Source organism: Berghia stephanieae, chromosome 3 (genome assembly GCF_034508935.2).
Source record: "Berghia stephanieae isolate SIO BIC M18660-M18661 chromosome 3, UCSD_Bste_1.3, whole genome shotgun sequence".
Classification (NCBI taxonomy): Eukaryota; Metazoa; Mollusca; class Gastropoda; order Nudibranchia; family Aeolidiidae; genus Berghia; species Berghia stephanieae.
The window spans coordinates 82944464-82964893 of NC_088362.1; the positions used below are offsets into that span (position 1 = coordinate 82944464).

Sequence of the window (20430 nt, forward strand, 5' to 3'; positions counted from 1 at the left end):
ACGTTTCTGGTAATTTTGTTTATACAAATCACCTTTTCAAAACTTGTTAACCCCAACATAATCGGCTTTGAAGAGATGGGTCACATTTGAAAAGATTTGTACCTTTAATTTTTTATTTTTTTTTGTCAGCAATTAAGGTAAACAATTCTCTCCATTTACTGGCAAAAGTTAAGTGGTTGATGATACAGATAGATCCATTTGTCTCTCTGCATGATTGGAAATGCTTAGAAATTCTAATTAAAATTAAAGACTTTGGAAGCTCTGAAAACAAAGATGTGTACATTCCGTTTATCATATTTGTTGCTAAGGAATGCTTGTAACTGTAGAAATAATCACATTCACTACAAGATGGAATCTACAAAAAATATTCAAGCTAAATAAATTATAAAAATAAAAGAAGTGTCCAATCCATCTTCGAATAAAATATCACAAAAGCATTCTTACATCTTATAGCAAAACATTCAACAGTAAGGAATTATTTATGACAAAAATACATAAAATCAATCACAATTTTAATCATGGGTTTCGAGTTTTCAAATGTCGTTCGTGACAATAGAATAGTAGTAACAAGTTTTTAGAACAGTTCTTTGTCAACTATAATAAATATCAACACATAATATGGCTTTTCAATAGGAAGTTTAAGAACACAAATTAAATATTAAGAACAAGAAATGATATCAGTGAAGAGATAGGATATCGTTCTAAATAAAATTAGAATTTCAAGTTCATTTTCATTAATTATGATGAATTTAAGAGAGGGCAGTTTATTTGAATCAAAACTTCTATGGGAAGACATTTTAGATGCCTAAGGATGAAGTCATATTTTTTTCAGAGACAAAACAAACATACTGACTAAATTTACATAATCCTTGGCAACCACTGACAACATCTTGAAATCATGGGTTGTTCCTATAGTGATTCATCACAGCATTCAAATGCACAATAAGAATAATAATGGTAAATAATAGTAATAATTGGTTATACAATTTTTCTCTGAATTCTTTGAACAAAAGTTTAAACAAAATATTGAGCTTTAAAATAAAAGTCATGTTTTGATATCCCCAAACAATTGTGAGATACAGCATGCTTTAAGATATATATACTTTAAGAATGACTCATGTAAGTAGATTTATATCATAAGATGTACGATTGAAATAGTTTTTGCGTGAAAAACTGAAAATTCTAAATCTATCTAAATTTTGTGGCAGAAATGCTTAAAATTATTCCCAAGGAATATTAAAAAATTTTTACAAAGCAATAAGCGGCTTCTTTGCCTTTTTAATAACCATTGCAATCCTGAGAGCAAGTAATAATACACTAGTACAGGAGACGACAATAAAAACTTAATTAACAATCAGTTTGCATGGGATGCATGCCAACATTTAAAAATGGGCATACATTTAAATTCCATCATGATCAGCTTCCATTTGAAATTATTTTTCTTCTCAAACTGTCCACATATTATTTTGACATTCTTTTATTGCTTATCATTATTTCTATTGCAGAAACTGCAATAAGCAAAAAAAAAAAAAAATCATTGTGATCATAACTGTTTATTATGTATATTAGTAAAAAAAAAAGCACACAATGGGGATTGATTCAAATTGGGACCAGGTGCTGCATCCAGACACGAGCACAGGATGCTGCCAAAGGAATACACTCAAATGCTTATAAATCATATTCAAAACAGAAAGTATAACAATATAACAGAGAGATGAGTTACGAAGGGAAAAAAGGATCATCCCCGAAGACAATAACTATACATATGACTATTTTCCTCCCATTCAAGGACTTTGGTCAGAGCCATTACAAAACCAAGAAATCTCATCAAAACAAAGAGAGAGCAAGTTGGAAAACGGATTTTGCGGGATAGAAGACACAGAAAGTGACCTCCCTTCCCACTCTAGGAGAATTGTATGAAAACTGTTTCGACTTATGATTTCATATTATGGAATACATACACGAATACAATTCTCTAATCACCAAACTTACTTTCAATGAAATGACAATAACTGACTAGGAAATGGTTTTCTGATTAGCACCAAAGCATGACATAAACATTGAATGCAAAGGATTTAAAATAAAAGGATCATTTGTCAAACTAACATAATGTAAAATATGGCATTTGTGAACTTTATACACCGGCAAAAATTGGAATATACTTATGTGAACATTAAACTCTATGCTTATAAAAATGTTGGGGAATCTATTATTCAACATTATGCACTTTTTTCTACAAAATAAAATACAGACTGAAATATTTTTAACCTGGAATAGTCATCAGAATCATTATAAATCACATTTCCTGATAACAAAAGCAGGGAGAGAATTTTGTATTGATGTAACATAAATCAATAGTAGTCCTTCAGAGTCACAACAAATTTGATAGAGCTAGTCATGGTATCTTTATAAACATGAAAAATACTTTAACAATTGCTTGTAAATCTTTTAACAGAACAATGGTGCATAATAAAATGCTTTTCAACATATCTAAATAATTTACAACTGAGCAGACAGAGGGGTTTACTAAAAAATTCAACTTGATTCAAACCAAGTTCTTTTGAGTGTGAGACCAGTGTTCTAGCAACTAAGCTAAATGATTTGTAATACATTAAGGTATGCAATACTTTTAATATTATAACTGTATACACGAAAAAAGGTAATTTAAATCAAGTATATTATGCGTCATGAAGACCAAACACTCATTACTGAACACTATGGCTGAGCTCACTTTGCATCATGAAGCTACTTTATAATAAAAGAATATTTTTTCACTTAATAATATTTTTTAAATTTAAAACAAAAAAAAAAGAAATAAAATTTTAAAAATCTCAATTAAAACAAAACAAATCAGGGAAATACAGAAAATGAACATAAATTAAACTTAGCTTAAATAACGGATCATTGAAATACTGAAATCATTTTTTTAATGGGAGTTTTACCAGAGTACGGCAATATTGACATTGGATGTAGGTGACTAATTCGGCACGATATTAACAACATTATATATGCCCTTTAAAATTCGTGATAAAATATGAACAGCAATCCCAAACAATATTACTATCACACAACCTTATCTAGAATTGGTGAACATCGTAAATCACAACATTGTCTCAACACCTTTGATCACTTGAGACCCACCACCTCAACCTGATAATATTTCAGAGTGAGTTCACTGCCAGAAATGAGTTTGATTTTCAGCCAAAATTCCCAATTCTGTAATACTCGTGCTGCCAACTGAGGTAGCTCAATGCTGATATGAATGAGTATATTGAAATGCTTTATTTTTTGTCAAAAATAACTATTATACAAATTGCATTCACTGTTATTTAATCCCTGATTCTTGAAGAAATGCTACGTACAAAATCTTTAAAATTTGAATGCAATAATAAACATGAATTAAAAATAACTCTGCATCTACCTGGCTTAAGTATATCCTATCAATGGATTGCAATTGACATTCATTCCACTACAATTCATTGAGATTCAAAACCATGAAATTTGCGTTTTGTTGCAACTAAACGTATTATTTTCAATATAAGCATTTTTAAAATGTCATTATTTAAACTTTAAAATTTCTTATTATTGTCGGATGCAGCCTGAAATAACACTGGCTAAGGTAGTGGATCTCAAAATACAACAGACGTGTTTGAATAAAATATGAACATTTTGAGTCATCATTATATTGAGGCACCAACCATGTTCACACTTCAAGTTGAACAATTCGTAGTTCACAAAAAGTGCATACAATTTATTGAATCACCCTGTGTATTCATTCCTGTTTATAAACAGTCTCCCGTTTGAGAGAATCTTTCTAGTCCCAGCAATAGCTCAGTGACTTCCAAAGAGTACAACTTTCATTACTCTTTACAAACGTCTTCTGATTCTGATTCCTCCCTATTGAGAAGACCTTTCAATTCCCAGTAAGAACTCTGCAACTCCGAGGTAGTAAACAGTCTGTGCTATTCCAAACAGTGGGGCGATCACCAAGACTCTACAGAATGCACCTTTCAAAAATGCACGTGGACCTTCATTGACAAAGACTTTTCTGTAATGGAAATAAACATGAAATTAGATTTCCTCCTTGACAAAGACTTTTCTGCAATAGAAATAAACATCAAATTAGATTTCCTATCAGATGAATATCTTCCCTTCCTCCGACGAATTACCTGTCAACCTCTTCACTCTAATTAATCCTTTATCTATCCCTGGTTCTCTTCTGTCAATTCTATTCTGTACCATCTCCTCAGTTCATTATCATTTTCATCATCATCATCATCATCATCGTCATCATTATCATTATTACTCCTATTGCTATTATTATTTTTATCATTATACTCTCTCTCTCTCTCTCTCTCTCTCTCTCTCTCTCTCTCTCTCTCTCTCTCTCTCTCTCTCTCTCTCTCTCTCTCTTTTTTTTTTTTGAGACAGATTAAATGCTGTTAACCACCAGGTATTTGTTTTAATCAGTACAATGAGAGAATGTCAATAAAGAGCCTTTTCCAAGGACTTAATTTTTTTCAGTGATTGGGTATCTGGGTCTGTTAGATCTGGTGGAAATTACTTGATAACAGTAAAGTCCTATCCAAATGGTAGCAAGTAATTGCTTTTTTCATTTAACGTTTTAGAAACCGGAATGAACCCCAGATCCATGGGTCTTACTTCTCTTAAAGGATTATAATTCACTCACCTAAAACAGTCTATAACACCTTGATAATGTACTTCCCCCTTCCCTTTACTCAAAGTCTGTAGTCTGGTTTTCACCACTGTGGAAAACACAGGATAATTCTCATTAAAAACATTAAAAAATAACAATGAACACAGCAACACTTAAGTATACCACTCATGATTAAAAATCAAATATATATATATATATATATATATACATACATAATAATATGTAACACAAGGTGTATTTTAACTTCACATAAAAAGTTATTACATAGAAGCACTTCTGGAAAATATAAATACTTTAATCACCTCCATCTTGGTAACTGTCTTATATTGATTTATTTCCGGTTCTGTTACTTTTCTGTTTGCTCAAGGTTGAAAACATCAATAAAGCATTACATAATCCATCCATTCTGTCTCAAATTAATTCTATGCAACAACATTACATAATACAGAACCTTATTTTGCGACTCTAGCTGGGACTAGGGTCTATTTAACATCATTTTAATTGAATTGATAAAAAGTTCATGCACTTCACAAAGTCTAAGATAATCAAAGTTATCACTTGGTCATTATATGTAAATGTCCCATTAAGAGTTATTTATAGTTTTCATTGACAAATTGGGGAGCAGGCACTGATGAAAGATAAAAATCTGAAAGGTGTATATGAAACAGTGTCTGACAAAGCAGAAAGAAAAATACGAGGAACAATTCAAAAAAAAAAATCAACCTGCCTAGACTGAGGGTTGAACCTCAGACCTCTTGATTAACGACTAGATGTGTTATCATTACAAAACAGGAGTTACTCCATAGTTGGGACAGTTCAATGCTTGTATTCTTCGCGCTGTGAACGCTTTTCTGCTGGATGAATTTTGTTTTAAAAACAAAAACAAAACAAAAACCCAAAAAAAAACACATCAACGTGAAAGGATGAGGATGAAGAAATATATAAACAGTAGCTCCATTTTCAATTTTGAAAATATCAAAGTAACAAAATGGGGAATAGGCACTGGTGTGGAATTTTCCATCCAATACTCCACAAGACTTACCATCTACAGGGTTGACAGTAACAGCCGCCACACATCCTGCTGTACAGCCTGAGATGAAGGAATGATAGAACACGGCCTGGTCACTACCCGGTCTTCTTTTACCCTGGTTAAATAAAGAAATAGATAAATGAATGAATGGTTGAATAAGTATATAAATAAATAAATGATTGTAATATATGAATAAATAAAAATATAAATAAATGAATGAATAAAAATGAATGAATAAAAATAAATAAATCTCCGTTATTCATCCCCATTTTAACCGCCGACAGACTAAGAAGCTGTCATAATTTCTTCTTCAGCAGAGACATTATTATTATCATTAACCTGGTACTCGTTTTACAATGAATATGGTGAGAGAATTTGAGTAAAGAACTTTTATCAAGGACTCGAAATTACACCATCCACAGCTGAACAAAAATTATGGACTTATAGGCGAGTCAAGTGTAATATATCATGTAACAATATAAGACAGATGGGAAAAAATAATGACACCACCATGGCATTTGAGATGGTCAAACAGAGGGAAGTAGATGGCCGAGAGGAGAAAATCCCTCATGGCTAAAGCACCAATTCCATGGTACAAGCCAAGGATACCCCTAATCCTGATGAGCTCAATGGTCATTTTAGAGGCTGACAGACTGGGGAACTGTCATCATCTCGACTTCGGTAGAAAGAAGGAGACCTGGAGATCAAGGCTGATAGGTCTATTCCTCCAGGTGGCCCTAAGAAAAGCAGCTGACAAGACTAGGCGGAGATCCCTTGCATCGCAAATAGGACAAGAGAGAATTGAGTGAGTGAGAAGAGACATTATTATTATTATGAACCATTATTAACCAAGCACTCATTTTACACCTGAGTATGGTGAGAAACTGTGATAAAAGAATCTTTACTAAAGACTCAAAATTGCACCATCCACAGAGGGACACAGATTATGGACTTACAGAGACAAGCCAAGAGTCATATATCACTAAGCAATATAAGACAGATGGGAAAAAATAATACAGATAATATAAGCAAAGTTGTCAGCCCTAAAATGACACCTACCAGGGCATTGAGATGGGCAAACAGAGGGAAGTAGATGGCCGAGAAGAGAACATCCCTCATGGCTGTAGCCCCACATCCCTGGTACAAGCCAAAGATACCTCTAGTTCTAACTAGGTCAAGGGCTATTTTGGATGCTGATAGTCTGGCTGGTTTAGATGCTGCAGCTGTCTGTGTGGTGGCTCCTGTGTTTGTCGTGAAATCAACTTGGGCTGAGGAGGTAAGAAAACAAAATTATAAATGCCACGAATTGTCACGTTGGTTATGTGTAATGACTTGTGTTATGTGGCAAAACTTGTGTTAAGTGCCATGACGTGTGATGTGTCACCACTTTTGTTATGCGTCATAACTTATGTTATTCGTCAAGACGTGTGATGTGTCAAAACTTGTATGGTGTATCACCACTTGTGTTATGTGATACGACTTGTGTTATGTATCATGACTTGTTTTATGTATCACCATTTGTGTTATGTGTCACCTTTTGTGTTATGTGTTACAACTTGTAATATGTGTCAAGTCATGTCATGTGTGTCACTACTGGTGTTATGCTGTGTTATGTGTTTAGAATTGTGACTTAGTGTAAAATATTCCCTAAAAACACTATTGTGTCAGGATGGTTTAGTTGGCAAAATTGGATTTTATAGCCAGAGATATGAAACATGGGATAATAATTTTGATTTTAAGAAGATAGAAAATAAATTCTAGAGGAACTAAAAAGTAAAATGTGGAATCTCTGACTATTTTAACTTTGAAATCACATTTAGTAATCTGAAACCATCTTCACATAATACCAGATTGAGATGATGGTTCACAAATAAAATGCCATTGAGATTGGTTAGTGAGAGGAGGGGTAATAACGACAGCAACCTCGAGCAACAGCGTTACGTTTATTACTGGACTTTGATTTTCATCTCTGTGTTACAAAGTATTGAGGACATGTACCAAAGTAATACTAAGCTGCTAGAAGCTGTGGGCTGTAAAATGAATTATACAAGGGTCACTGATAAGTTTCCAGGATCGAGTAGAAGAAGTAAAGATAGATTTATAATTCTTTTTGCAAACCATAACCCATCCTTTTGTGGAAATTCAAGCAAATTTTCATTCCTGTATGTTCACAATTTTGAGCACAATTAACGAATATGTTACGTCATATCCCATTAATTGTGTCTGCAACAATGGAGCTCAATAGACTTTTTGAAAGTGTTAAATATATCAGTTTGTTATGAAACTTTGCACAATCCATTTTTGGAATCTGTTCCATCAAAATATTAAATTTATTTCTGGTTTTGGTGAATTTAAAAGAGGTAAGCAGCCCCTCAAATATGATGATCGTGAAAGTCGACCTGCATGTGCTGTTACGGAAAAGTCAGTGTCCACCATAAAAAGGCTATGATTGAAAATGATGCACATATTACAAATCATGAGATAGAGCATTCTTTGGGTACTTCATCACCTAGTGTCTGAAAAATACTGCACAAATGCCTTAAATGTCCACAAGGTGTCTGCTCAATGGGTGCTTCACCAACTCACCGATGAACAAAAAGCCACATCGTGTTCAATATTGTGACCACTGCGCTTCAATTGTTTGGTAAAAGTCGATCCAGAAATGTGGAAAACTTCGTGACTGGTAATGAAACATGGATTTATATGTATGACCCTGAAACAAAGCGCCAAAATAGAGTGTGGCTCTTTCCTGGTGAGACTTCACCTCTGACATTCAAGCGATCTCGCAGCGTTGGAATGCAAATGGTGGCTGCATTTTTCAATTTAAAAGGTTTATGTTGCAAAATTACCAGTCCATGACAGACGCTTAGTCACCTTAAATTGGTATGTTAACCACTGCATACTGACAGTTTTATAGAAAACGGCAACCCAAGAGAGGCACAAGGGGGTTGCTATGGCACCATGACAACGCTAGTGCTCACACAGCCATTGTACCAGTGCAGTTCTTCGACTGAAAACAGCGTTCAAATCCTAACCCACCCTCCATATTCTCCTAACCTGCATATTCTCCCAAACTGGCCCCCATGTGACTTCTGTTTGTTCCCATTTGTCAAGGAAAAACTCTGTGGGATTAAATTTGAGACTTCTGAAGATGCTGTAAGGGCATTTGAAGAGGAAATTTTAGCCACATAACTGGAAATGTGGCAAAAACTGCTTTGATTCTTGGTTTAAGAATTGAATTCAAGCTCAAGGAGAGTACTTTGAGAAGCTGTGAAAATTTGATGGTATTTTCATTATTCCTTATACCCGATTCTGGAAACTTATCTAGTGACCCTCGTAACAGCTTAAAAAAAAAAAAATACTAAACACGGGTCTTCAGCCAACAACAAAAAAAACAATGAAAACATAAATACGTTACTACATTCCAAGATTTTTATACAGGGAGGACGTATCTAATATTTCTCTGCTGTTGATCTGTTTTTTGTTTTTTTTTTAATCCATGTTTTCGTTGTTTTTTTGTTTTTTTTGTTGGCTGAAGAAGGGTTTTGAGCCCCAAACATATTTACCAATGAGGAGCTTTTACTTCTCAAATTGAAAGATTTGTGGCATTAGCTTCATAACTTAAACAAAAATGTGGACATTGGTGGCAAATATGAAAATAGCTGTTATTTCATTAAAACTTGATTAAAACTGTAACAAACCAATATACTTAAATGAAAATCACAAAATAATTTATAAAAATTTATGACTTTTGCCTGAAGAAAACCAAATAACAGACATAGAAAATGACATATCAGTTTTCTTTCTTTGACAGATTATTTTGTTCTATGAGGACCTCATTCTTCTTTCTTGAAAACTTCTGCTATCGTATCTAAACATTTTCATCACAGCCTACTCTCTTCCCATCTGAAATACTGAAGCGATCTCAAATCAAAAGATAAAAATCTTGTTAAACAACATCAAAGAACCCTTCCCCTGTAGTGTTACCAACTTGAATCATTAAAAGAAAAATATATAAATAAATAAGACAAAATTCTCTTTAATTATTCTCAAGGGAGAATTTCTTTAAGGTCTATCTCAAGAACTGACTAGAGGTAACCCAATAAGCATCAGCCACAGTGCAAGGTTACAGAGTGAGTAATAGGGGTGATCTTTCTTGCTTAGGAAGAAAAACGAAATGTCGACAACTGGGCTCGAAACCATATATCCTGTATGGGGGCATAAGTAATGCCTTATCCACTCAGCCATGTCATTCCCAGTGGGTTGCATATGCTTCACAACTTTTAAAACTCTTGTTTAGTTGTTAATCAGAGATGTCCTTTACCAAAAATTTAAAAAAGCCTGATTTAAAATATTTGTTAAAATTGGGGTAAATACCACATGAAAATATTTCGAGCAAAGCTTCTCTTCATCAAATGGTATATCCTTAAATCACTATAAAAAGGATTAATATCCATCTACCCCTCTCTCGACCTTAACTGGTATATTTAAACAACTTTAACAATTTCATCTTTAAGAAAAAAATCATGTCTCTAGCAAAAACAAACTAATAGTCAAAAGATGGAAGATTTCAGAAAGCAGGTTTTCTGGCTTTAGCCGGGGGGGGGGGGAGAGAATCCCTGGTTAATGGGATATACGATTCATACTGCCCCTTTGAAATTTCAGGGTTAAACATGTTTGATTCGTCTCCAGGGTCATGTCATCTTCATTCACTGATTTTTGAACCAAAATATTTTTTTTTCAGATTGAAAAGAAAAAAAAGTTTTTGGTTTGGGTTTTTTTTGTTGTTTTTTTTTGGTTTTTTTTAGGGGAGAATTGTGTTTTTCGTTGTTGTTTGTTTTTGGTTGTTTTTTTTAAATGTTTGTTTGTTTGTGATTTTTTTTTTTTTTGGGGGGGGGGGGGGAGTGTGTGACTGCATACCACTCCTTCCGGCATCCTGTAGCTGAATCTTAAGTAGTTCCATGGGAGTGGTGATGATGATTTGACAAAGGCCTGCACCCGAACCTGCCATGACCTCATTCACCAAAGACAATTTGCCACTGGAATTGTAAGAAGGAGAATAACAGCTCATGAAATGGAAAGTTTCCTGTAATATTCAAATTATTTGAACTTTTAAAACATTCTTTAATTGATAATATTGCCAAAACAAACGTAAATATGTAATATATAAATATACGTAATATGTGAATAACTAAATAAGTAAATAAATAAATAGATATACAAATAAAATAATTAATTAATCAATTAATCAATCAAAGTAAATCTATAAATAATTAGATAAATAAATAAATAAAGAATTAAATGAGTAGGTGAATAAGTAAAAATTAATACACATACACACACAAAATGAATTGTTTTGTTTGTTTCTTTTTATGTTTATTTTTTTGGGTGTTTTTTGGGGGGTAAATGATTATGTAAAGGGGTAGTTCTGTTTTGTTGGGGTTTTTTTTTGTGGGGGGGGGGGGGGGAGTGAAATTATTTTGGTTTTTTTATGAGCGTGTTTTTAAAAAGATTAATTTGAAACTTATAAAATCATAGGCACATGCATCTTGTCAACCTGTCGAAGGCATCTTCCAATGGTCAATATTGATTGACTAGCATTTAGTAAACCAATGGTACAATGAAATATGTAATTTTTGTTGTTTTTTTAAAGTCTGTTTAAAAATAAAAAATAAAAAAATATGATAAATGACTGGAAAGGCATATCGATACCAAACGAATACGCAAAAACTATTGTCAAATTAGTTTTTAAGCTAGAACTGTATCGATGAACATACTAATGTTTAATTGAGTCATTATCATCTAGAGAAGGAATGAACAAATGAATCAAAGATGGATGGATTGATGAATGGAATGATGGATGGATTGGTGTGTTCATTGATGAATGGATTGATGTGTGGATTGATGGATCGATTGGTGTGGGGATTAATGGATGGATTGATGAACAGATGGATGGATGGTTGGATGGAAAGAAGGAAAGATTAATGAATGGGTGGATGGATGGATCGAATGATGGATGGCTGGTTGGGTGGATGGATGGATGAATGTTTGTATACATGGATGGTTGGATGGAATGATGGATGGATGGTTGGATAGTATAATAAATAGATGGATGGATGGATAGATGGATGAATGGATGGATGAATGAATGGATGGATAAATAAATGTCTAAGAAAATTAATGAATAAAGGAATACAGGGATGAATTATTGAATGAATGGATGAAAGAACGAACAAAAGAAACGTGTAGGCAAACAGGCTTACTACTGATCCGATAACTTGTGCCTGAAGAAATCATTCCCCACGAGCTTGATGGCTTTCTCTGGCGTAATCAACAAGAGGTTCACTCCAGACCCTGCAGGATTAGATTAGGGAATAGAGAGCAGTTCATCAATTACCTTATGATGTCACGGTATAATAAATAATACTCATCGCCTCCATTCGGCATCATGTGAGGGTGAACCAGAAACCCCCCTCCCCCCCCCCCAAAAAAAAAAGCTGAATTTAAAGTGAAAATGGTTGGAATTTCATTACTGGAGGCCTCCGAACTTTGAAAAACTCAATTCGGGAACTGCATGGGAAATATTATTCTAAAATAACGTAATGATCTAGCCCTAACAGTCTATGTTACGTATCTGGTTCGCCACCCTATAATACCGAATTGAGACGGCGGGTTACATTTGATACCTGACTGACCTATGCATTACGTCATATGGAAGAGAGCAGACCAGATATTCGGACGGGTAACATTACCGTTCTTGCATTCTCTCTTACTATTATTATAAGGTTGCGTCTACTGACTGATCTCATTCTTCTTTTAACATACATCTCTCTCTCTCTCTGTCTCTCTCTCTCTCTCTCTCTCTCTCTCTCTCTCTCTCTCTCTTTCTCTCTCTCTCTCTATATATATATATATATATATATATATATATATATATATTTTATATATATATATATATTATATAATCTATCCATATATCTATCCATCGATCTATCTATCTATTTATCTATTTATCCCAAATCCATATCGTCACACACAAAAAGTAAAAATAAGTACATACAAAAGTATAAATATACAATATACAAATTTAACAATCTCTCTCTCTCTCTCTCTCTCTCTCTCTCTCTCTCTCTCTCTCTCTCTCTCTCTCTCTCTCTCTCTCTCTCTATCTATCTATCTAACTATCAATCCCTCTCGAAAAAAAAAATAATTGCACACACACACACACACACACACACACTCACACACACGCACACAGAGAGACACACACGCGCGCGCATAGAATGTGCAAACACAGTTGATAACCGTTGTCTCTTTATCACTTAAACACAACGAGTCAGTAAAGTGTTTGTTAGTATTTATTATCTGTTACAGCAGCAAAGATGAAAAGGCAATGTATTTTCCCCCCTTTGTTTGCTTTTGACGAACATAATTTTTATCTCAATTGTTCAGGGGAGGTCTTTGGTAAGCAGAACTACACAGTTTGATCGGTTGGTCTGTGATGGTATGCCTAGCATGTGTGACAGGTTGGCTCAGATATACGGTGTCTCGTCTAGTCACAAAACTCAAGCAATGTTAAGCTTGGTCATTGGCCGGTTGACAAGGATCGTTGAAAGTTCTGGTCACAACGTTTTGTCCTTGGATTAAGGCACTTTACACGCAATAGCACTCTCAACTCAGATGTGAATAAGTACCTGGCTGTAGCCAATGACGGATATTATAAGAATGTTAGTATTTTTTTTTTTTAGTCTAAAGGACGATTGGTAATGTATATGGTTTCATATGGTCTACTAGTATTCATGAGGCGTAGGTGCGACTCTGCCGGACCTCTACTTCACGACCTGCATTGGCTGCCTGTTGAGAAAAGGATTAAATTCAAAGCTTGTGTTTTAGTGTATCGTTGTCTTGAAGGCACTGCCCCTTCCTACCTTTCGGAACTAATTGAAAGATATTCAAAACCCCGCCTCTTACGTTCGGCCAGTGATTCCACAAAACTAGTTGTCCCTCGAATTCGGAAAAATGCTGGAATGAGATCCTTTTCTCATTTCGGACCCTCTATTTGGAACGCCTTACCGCAGAGCATTCGTGAAAAAGAATCTTTGTCTATTTTTAAACGTTCGCTTAAAACATATCTGTTTCGATTTTAGTAGATGGTATGAGAAGCAAGATAGGTTTGGTTTGTGTTGTGTGTTGTGTTATGTGTGTGTGTGTGTGTGTGCTTGTGTGTGTAAATGACTATGTTTCAGCCTAAGTAATTTGTAATTTAAGCGCTTAGAGTCTGGTGTCTCGGAGTTATAGCGCTATATAAGTTTTAAGCATTATTATTATTATTATTATTATTATTATTATTATTATTATTATTATTATTATTATTATTATTATTAGGGGACTCAATTAAACATTGTGAGGAGCCATTGTGAGGAGCGCCAACATCTACACCCGCCAACACCAACTAAAACAACAAAACACGCCCACACCATATACATACACACACACACACACACACACCACTACCATCACCACCACCGCCAACAACAACACCAACAGTAACAATAAAAACATTAAAATCCTGTTTGCCATCATACTACTAGTATACGTTATGAGGCTTAAGGCAGCTAAAAATGTCGAAACGTATAGATTTAATTTTCAATAAAAGCCAATTAAAATCCTTTAAAGCCAATGGCTATTAAAGGAACACTACAAATCACTGGCTTCCTTTTTGATAGGACGCTAGTATATTGCAAAGTACTTTCGAAGAGATATAACAGACTCAGCTATCTAATCACACAGCTTGGTGGGGGGAGGGGGGGGGATGTTAGAAAAAAACTGTCGATAACAGTCCCTTCGCTTGTGAAGCATGTGCTGAGACCAAAGAACACATTATTTCAAACAAAATCCTACCTCTGTACATGCCAAAGAAACCCTCATTTCGGAATGTCTTGATTGCACAGTCTGGTCTGGAATTTTATAAAAACAAGAAATAAAGAATGAAAAAAGAAATATTAAAAAAAAAACATTATCTAGATTAAAATAAATAAAAATGGACGTAATTCATCGCCTTAAAACGATATGTGTTCGCACAAAAAGGACGTCTTAAAGCGACTGAAACTGTATTTATTTTGTTTTTTTGTTTGTTTTTGTTTTGTTTTTTTTTTTGTTTTTTTTTTTTTTTGTTTTTTTTTTTTTTTTTTTTTTTTTTGGGGGGGGGGGGAGAGAGAGAGAGAGAGAGAGAGAGAGAGAGAGAGAGAGAGAGAGAGAGAGAGAGAGAGAGAGAGAGAGAGAGAGAGAGAGAGAGGGAAGGGGTATTTTTGCTTGTTTATTTTTGCTTCCTGTCTTTTTGTTTTGTTCTGTTTGTACTTTTTTTTTTAATTGGGTTTTTTGGGGGTTTTGTTTTTTGTTTTTTGTTTTCTTTTTTGTTTGTTTGTTTTTTTTTTTTTTGGGGGGGGGGGGGGTTGGGTTGGTTCTTTTTGCATTTGCTTTCGTTTCGTTTTGTTTTGTTTTTTGTTGTTGTTTATTCGTTTTGTTCGTGTTTTGGTTTTATTTTTTGGGGGTTTTTTGTTGCTGTTTTGTTTACTTTTTGTTTTGTTTTGTTTTTGTTATTTTGGTCTTGCTTTTAACATTGTCTTTGTTTTTAATTTGTGCGTTTTATGTTCCTAATTCAACAAACAATAAAAGTCACTCTCCTCTATGAAACGATTTATTTTAAATCAATTTTAAGCATCAGTACACCCCGACATAAATAAAAACGTTTTGAGAGGACTGGTCGCACTTTAATTTGAACTTTATACCCTAGTTCGAGTTCAGAGATATCATTTATTGATCTTTGTACTACCTAGTTGTACGATGGAGAATAATAAATAAACGTCCACAACTGAACTGCCGTAGATAAAAATAAAAAACACGTATTTAAAATTTTGGCCAGAAAATCCGTCCTTCAAATTATATTGATCGATTGTAATGACCCTCATCTTGTCGAAAAGTCTCAAATTAGACAGAGAATTCCTAGGGTTTTTGCTTGTTTTTTGTTTTGTTTTTTGTTGTTTTTTTGGGGGTTTTTTAATTTTTTTTTTTTTTTTGCCAAGATGAGGATCATTTAAATCGATCGATATTCAAAAGATGAGTTTTCTGGCCAAATTATTTAGTGCGTATTTATCTTTTTTTTTCCTTCAGAATACGGCAGTATGGTCAGCATAGTCAATTTTAACCTTTTGACCACCACGACGTCTCCTCGTGATACTCACGGGACTGTGTTAACAATAAGTGTGTACATCACACAAAGTACAATATTATTATTAGACCCATCAAATCGGTATTATGTCGCAAAGACACTAGATGAGGAAAATTGGGTCTAAGATCAAAATGACCAGATATGGGGCAGCGTGGTTCAGCGGTAAGGTCTTTGCGTCGTACCCGAAATGTACCAAGTTCGAATACCCGATGCGCGGTGTGGCCTTGAGCAAGTCATCTCGCCCTATTTGCGGTGCTGCATTGCGACTGACGTCTGGGTTATTCCAGCCTTCCATTGGAATAGACCCTAGAGACAAATTTCCCATATGGGATGAATAAAGGGAATTTCATTTCTATTTACCTTTAAGTTTCTTGGAAGACACAAACACCCAACCTCTTCAACTAAGCCATTTTTTAAAAACTTAAGTTTTGTAAGCTAACCCGAAAATTCAATTCTAATCACCAGGTCAAGTCTATCAAGCCATAAAAACGTTTTGAACGATTGGTCACATATATTATACTATTGTCTTAAGATTAAAAGGCGCAACAGTCATGGAGTTAGTTTTAAGCTGTGGTCAAGGATGACTCCTATTATGGTCAAAAGTGTGTTCAAGATTTTAAGGATTTGTTTTATGTTTCAATTTCAAAAGTTTGTATTTCTGATAGTGTTCTATTGCACAATACTACATTAGCCAGATAGTATTGTGCGCCATAAAACGGAGATTCCCATAATACAAAAATAGCTCATTTTCATTTACGCTGGCGCTTACGTCCTTCTACCATATTATGATGGCAGTGGATTATGTGCACTTTTATTTATAATTATAATAGTAGGGGGAATTAGGTCCAAAAAACCCTTGAATTGTGCAAACAGGGTTGAAAGCATGAAAATTACATATGTTGTAGAATATGAAAAACCCTATAATTTATGATATAGAACCACTCTGAGAGATCAGTATTTGTTGAGATACAAGGTTTTTAAGATTAGAAAATTTTGAAATGGACGACAATAATTTCTTTCATTTTTATTGTGTAAACATTCGAGGCAAGCCGACCAAAGGTTGTTTTACGTCATCCTTTGGATTCCCATTGGTGACTATTTTTAGCGTCGAAGCGGATGTTTTCCTTTCCCTTTACTTTCGATTCACGAACCAAACAAATTATTTAATCGTAAATATTATTCAATTTCACTTGTTTTAAAGGACGTCTAGCGAGCAATATTCTATAATAATATGAGATTTTTTCTGCATCTGATTTAATAAGTATAATCAATTGCTCTAAAACGGACGGGCAGACGGGAAGACGAACAGAGGGTTAGACAAAACAGACTAGCAGAGCTCAATAAATGCCGATAACCGGTGTTGACAAAGGACAGTGCTCCTTCTCCCCTCCTCCTGTTTTCTTTTCTTTCCAAAAATACTGTTATAATCATTTTACGTGAGTTTAAATCTATTTCAGTCAAACTTGATGACAGTAAATAGTCAGCATACCACTTACATGGCTATAATAATCATCATTATCATCAACATCAACCACTATGATGCTGTGTTGTGGCAAGTAATTTATTTTACGTTATTCACCTCAAAGGGACAATGGAGAATGTTCTATATGTACTGTTGTGTCCTTATGTAAGGCACTGCACACAGTTTGCCTGCTGATGATGGATCTTTAACAGAAAGAACGAAAGAAAGAGAGAGAGAGAGAGAGAGAGAGAGAGAGAGAGAGAGAGAGAGAGAGAGAGAGTTATGAAAGAATATTGTATATGCCTAATAAAGGAATGCGTTTGCATGATTTCAGATACACATACAATAGCAAAAAAGAACTGCTCCCAGAGACTGGGAGGAGTCACCGAATTAATATATGTCGCAACCCACGAGAATAATGAGACAACGTTCAAAATTAGAGATTGGCTAGAATAAACAAACGTGCTTTTTTGTAAAAACTTGGAATCGGGAGTACTCCATTCTGTAATGACAAGAGATATGGAAGAAAATATTCGTGAAATAGCGTTATCTATAAAATATTCTGATATGTTGTCATTTATTGCCGGATGAGATTTAGTCGCTCAGGAGGCACACTGCCGCCCTATATATACCATAAAATTTGTCATGCACGATACTTAAACAAGCTTTAAAAGATGTCACTGCTGATGATAATGATGATGTCACCGTTCTTGAAAGAAGTCGAGCTTTTGCTAACATTATACCTTTTATAGAAGAGAACCCTGCAACAAATATGACGATCGACATGTCCCCTGTGGAGCTTATTTCCAGAATTGTCAAAAGTGTCCCAAAAACTCATCAAATGTCCATGTAAGAGATAATGTATCGGCACCCGATGCAAGTGTTTAAGGTCCAGTTTGCCTTGCACGGACTTGTGCAGATGCGGGGTGTGTGTGTGGGAGGGGGGGGGGGGTGTTAGGTCAGTACAGTAATGAGTAAAATTCTCTCTCTCTCTCTCTCTCTCTCTCTCTCTCTCTCTCTCTCTCTCTCTCTCTCTCTCTCTCTCTCTCTTCCTCTCTCTCCCCGTCTCTCCCGCTCACTCCCTCTCCACCTCTCCCTATTTTATCTACTAGTTAGGTTAGTACAGTAATGAGTAAAATTCTCTCTCTATCTCTCTCTCTCTCTCTCTCTCTCTCTCTCTCTCTCTCCGTCGCTCCACTCACTCCTCTCCCCCCCCTCTCCGCCTTTATCTACAACACGAAATAACCATCAGTAAATGGTTACGGTGTATTTAAAGTTTTAGAACGCACATTGTATTGGTTATTTCTCGGATAGTAATGATATAGGAAAAAATAAAAGTGCTAAAAACGCACTGTTATGATAAATTGCAGAGTGGTTCTATATCAGGTGTTATTTATACGGGTCATAGCTACCTATATGCCAATTTTCAGATTTCAACCCAATCTGCACGTTTTAGCCTAATTTTCCTAATACATGAATATGAGAAAATATATATTTTTACGCAGTTATTTCCCTTGTTTAATATAGCTGTAATAGGTAAAATCTAAGGCCTTAAACCGATACGTTATGATTGATTGCCAGAGTGGTTCTATATCAGATGTTTTTTCTATGGGTCTTAGCAACCTGTATGCAAATTTTCATGCTTTCAACCTGAATTTGCACGGTTTTAGCCTAATTCCCCCTACTATAAAGTATTTCATTATATTCAGTTGGGTTTTTAAGGGAACTGCGCATCGCATTTTCCTGTCAAATGTATGGATATAAATTCGCAGAAGAAGAAAAAAAAAAAAGAACTGAAAATGCACAATTCATTTAGCTAATATGAAATATAACATGCAATTGCTAATGCTGCAGACTCTTAAATTACGACAATTTGAAAAAAAAATTAAAAACGGACATGATAAAGGGAATAAATACTCTGCAACAATCCAAATAGAAAAGTGTGACTGATTTAAAAGTATGTAGGTACCTTCTTCTTCTTCTAGGTTCCATGCCTGGTCCAGGCTTCGGATACTGCATGAATTATCTCTCTCCATTCCTCCCTGTCTCTTGATTTTTCAAACAGCTCTTGGATTGTTAGGTTGGTGAAGCCCTTCAGTTGGTCTATGAGTGTTTTTCTTTGTCTCCCCCGGGCGCGTTTACCAGGTATTTTTCCACAACTTGCCAGGTATTCATTCTTATCTTTCCTTACTATGTGTCCGAAAAAGGATAGTTGTCGATCCGCTATTAAGAGCATTAGTTTCCTTTGTTGGTATGTTTGTTTTAGCACTTCTTCGTTCGTTTTGTGTGCAGTATACGATATTCTCTGCATCTTTCTCAAACACCACATTTCAAAAGCTTCAATGTTCTTTTGTGTTTCTGCATTTGTAGTCCAGCTTTCGCATCCGTATAACAAGATTGGCCACACGTAGCACTTCAAGACTCGGAATCTAGTCCCGAACGACATCTGTTTGTTTTCCAAAATGTTTCCCAGGTCCATGAAGGCCTGTTTGGCTTGGGTTATTCTTGCTCGTATGTCTCGGTTACATCTTCCATCTGTTGTCACTATTGAACCTAGGTATTTAAAACTTTCTACGTTGGTAAGTTGCTCGCCGTGAATCGTTATATTGCAGGTGTTGTTGTTTTCGGGGTTTTTCTGTATTACCATGCATTCCGTTTTGGTGATATTCACTTCCATTCCCTTGGCTTCACTATCTACTACCACTTTGTCAACAATCTTTTGAAGTTGGATTTCTGATGTTGCAATGAGTACCGTATCGTCTGCGTATCTTATATTATTTATGTTGTGACCTCCTACTTTTATTCCCTCCATATTAGTTATGCCCCTCATGATTGTTTCTTGGTATAGATTAAACAGATCTGGTGAGGCAACACACCCTTGACGGACTCCTTTCTTAATAGGAATGGAATTTCCTGTAGAGTTTCCGATTTTGATAGATGCCTGCTGGGTGTAGTATAATGTTTGCATGAGACTGAGGTCTTTCTCATCAGCGCCAATGGAGTGCAGTTGTTTGATTATTTCTTCGTGGCGT

At 35.0% G+C, this 20430-nt stretch overlaps 1 protein-coding gene across 5 annotated transcripts in view; it reads right to left on the reverse strand.

The window, feature by feature from the left end:
* Window positions 1-986: 986 nt before the first annotated feature.
* Window positions 987-20430, reverse strand: part of LOC144968627 (mitochondrial glutamate carrier 1-like) — a 60126-nt gene continuing 40682 nt past the window's right edge. For all 5 annotated transcript variants that reach the window (XM_078907153.1, XM_078907155.1, XM_078907157.1 and 2 more), the window contains 7 exons: window positions 14610-14665; window positions 11972-12062; window positions 10629-10747; window positions 6768-6976; window positions 5721-5823; window positions 4691-4766; window positions 987-4048 (listed from right to left, as the gene is read on the reverse strand). In XM_078907153.1, coding sequence (XP_078763279.1) covers window positions 3898-4048; window positions 4691-4766; window positions 5721-5823; window positions 6768-6976; window positions 10629-10747; window positions 11972-12062; window positions 14610-14665 — 805 coding nt within the window. In that variant the 3' untranslated portion in view covers window positions 987-3897. The remainder of the gene's footprint in view (window positions 4049-4690; window positions 4767-5720; window positions 5824-6767; window positions 6977-10628; window positions 10748-11971; window positions 12063-14609; window positions 14666-20430) is intronic.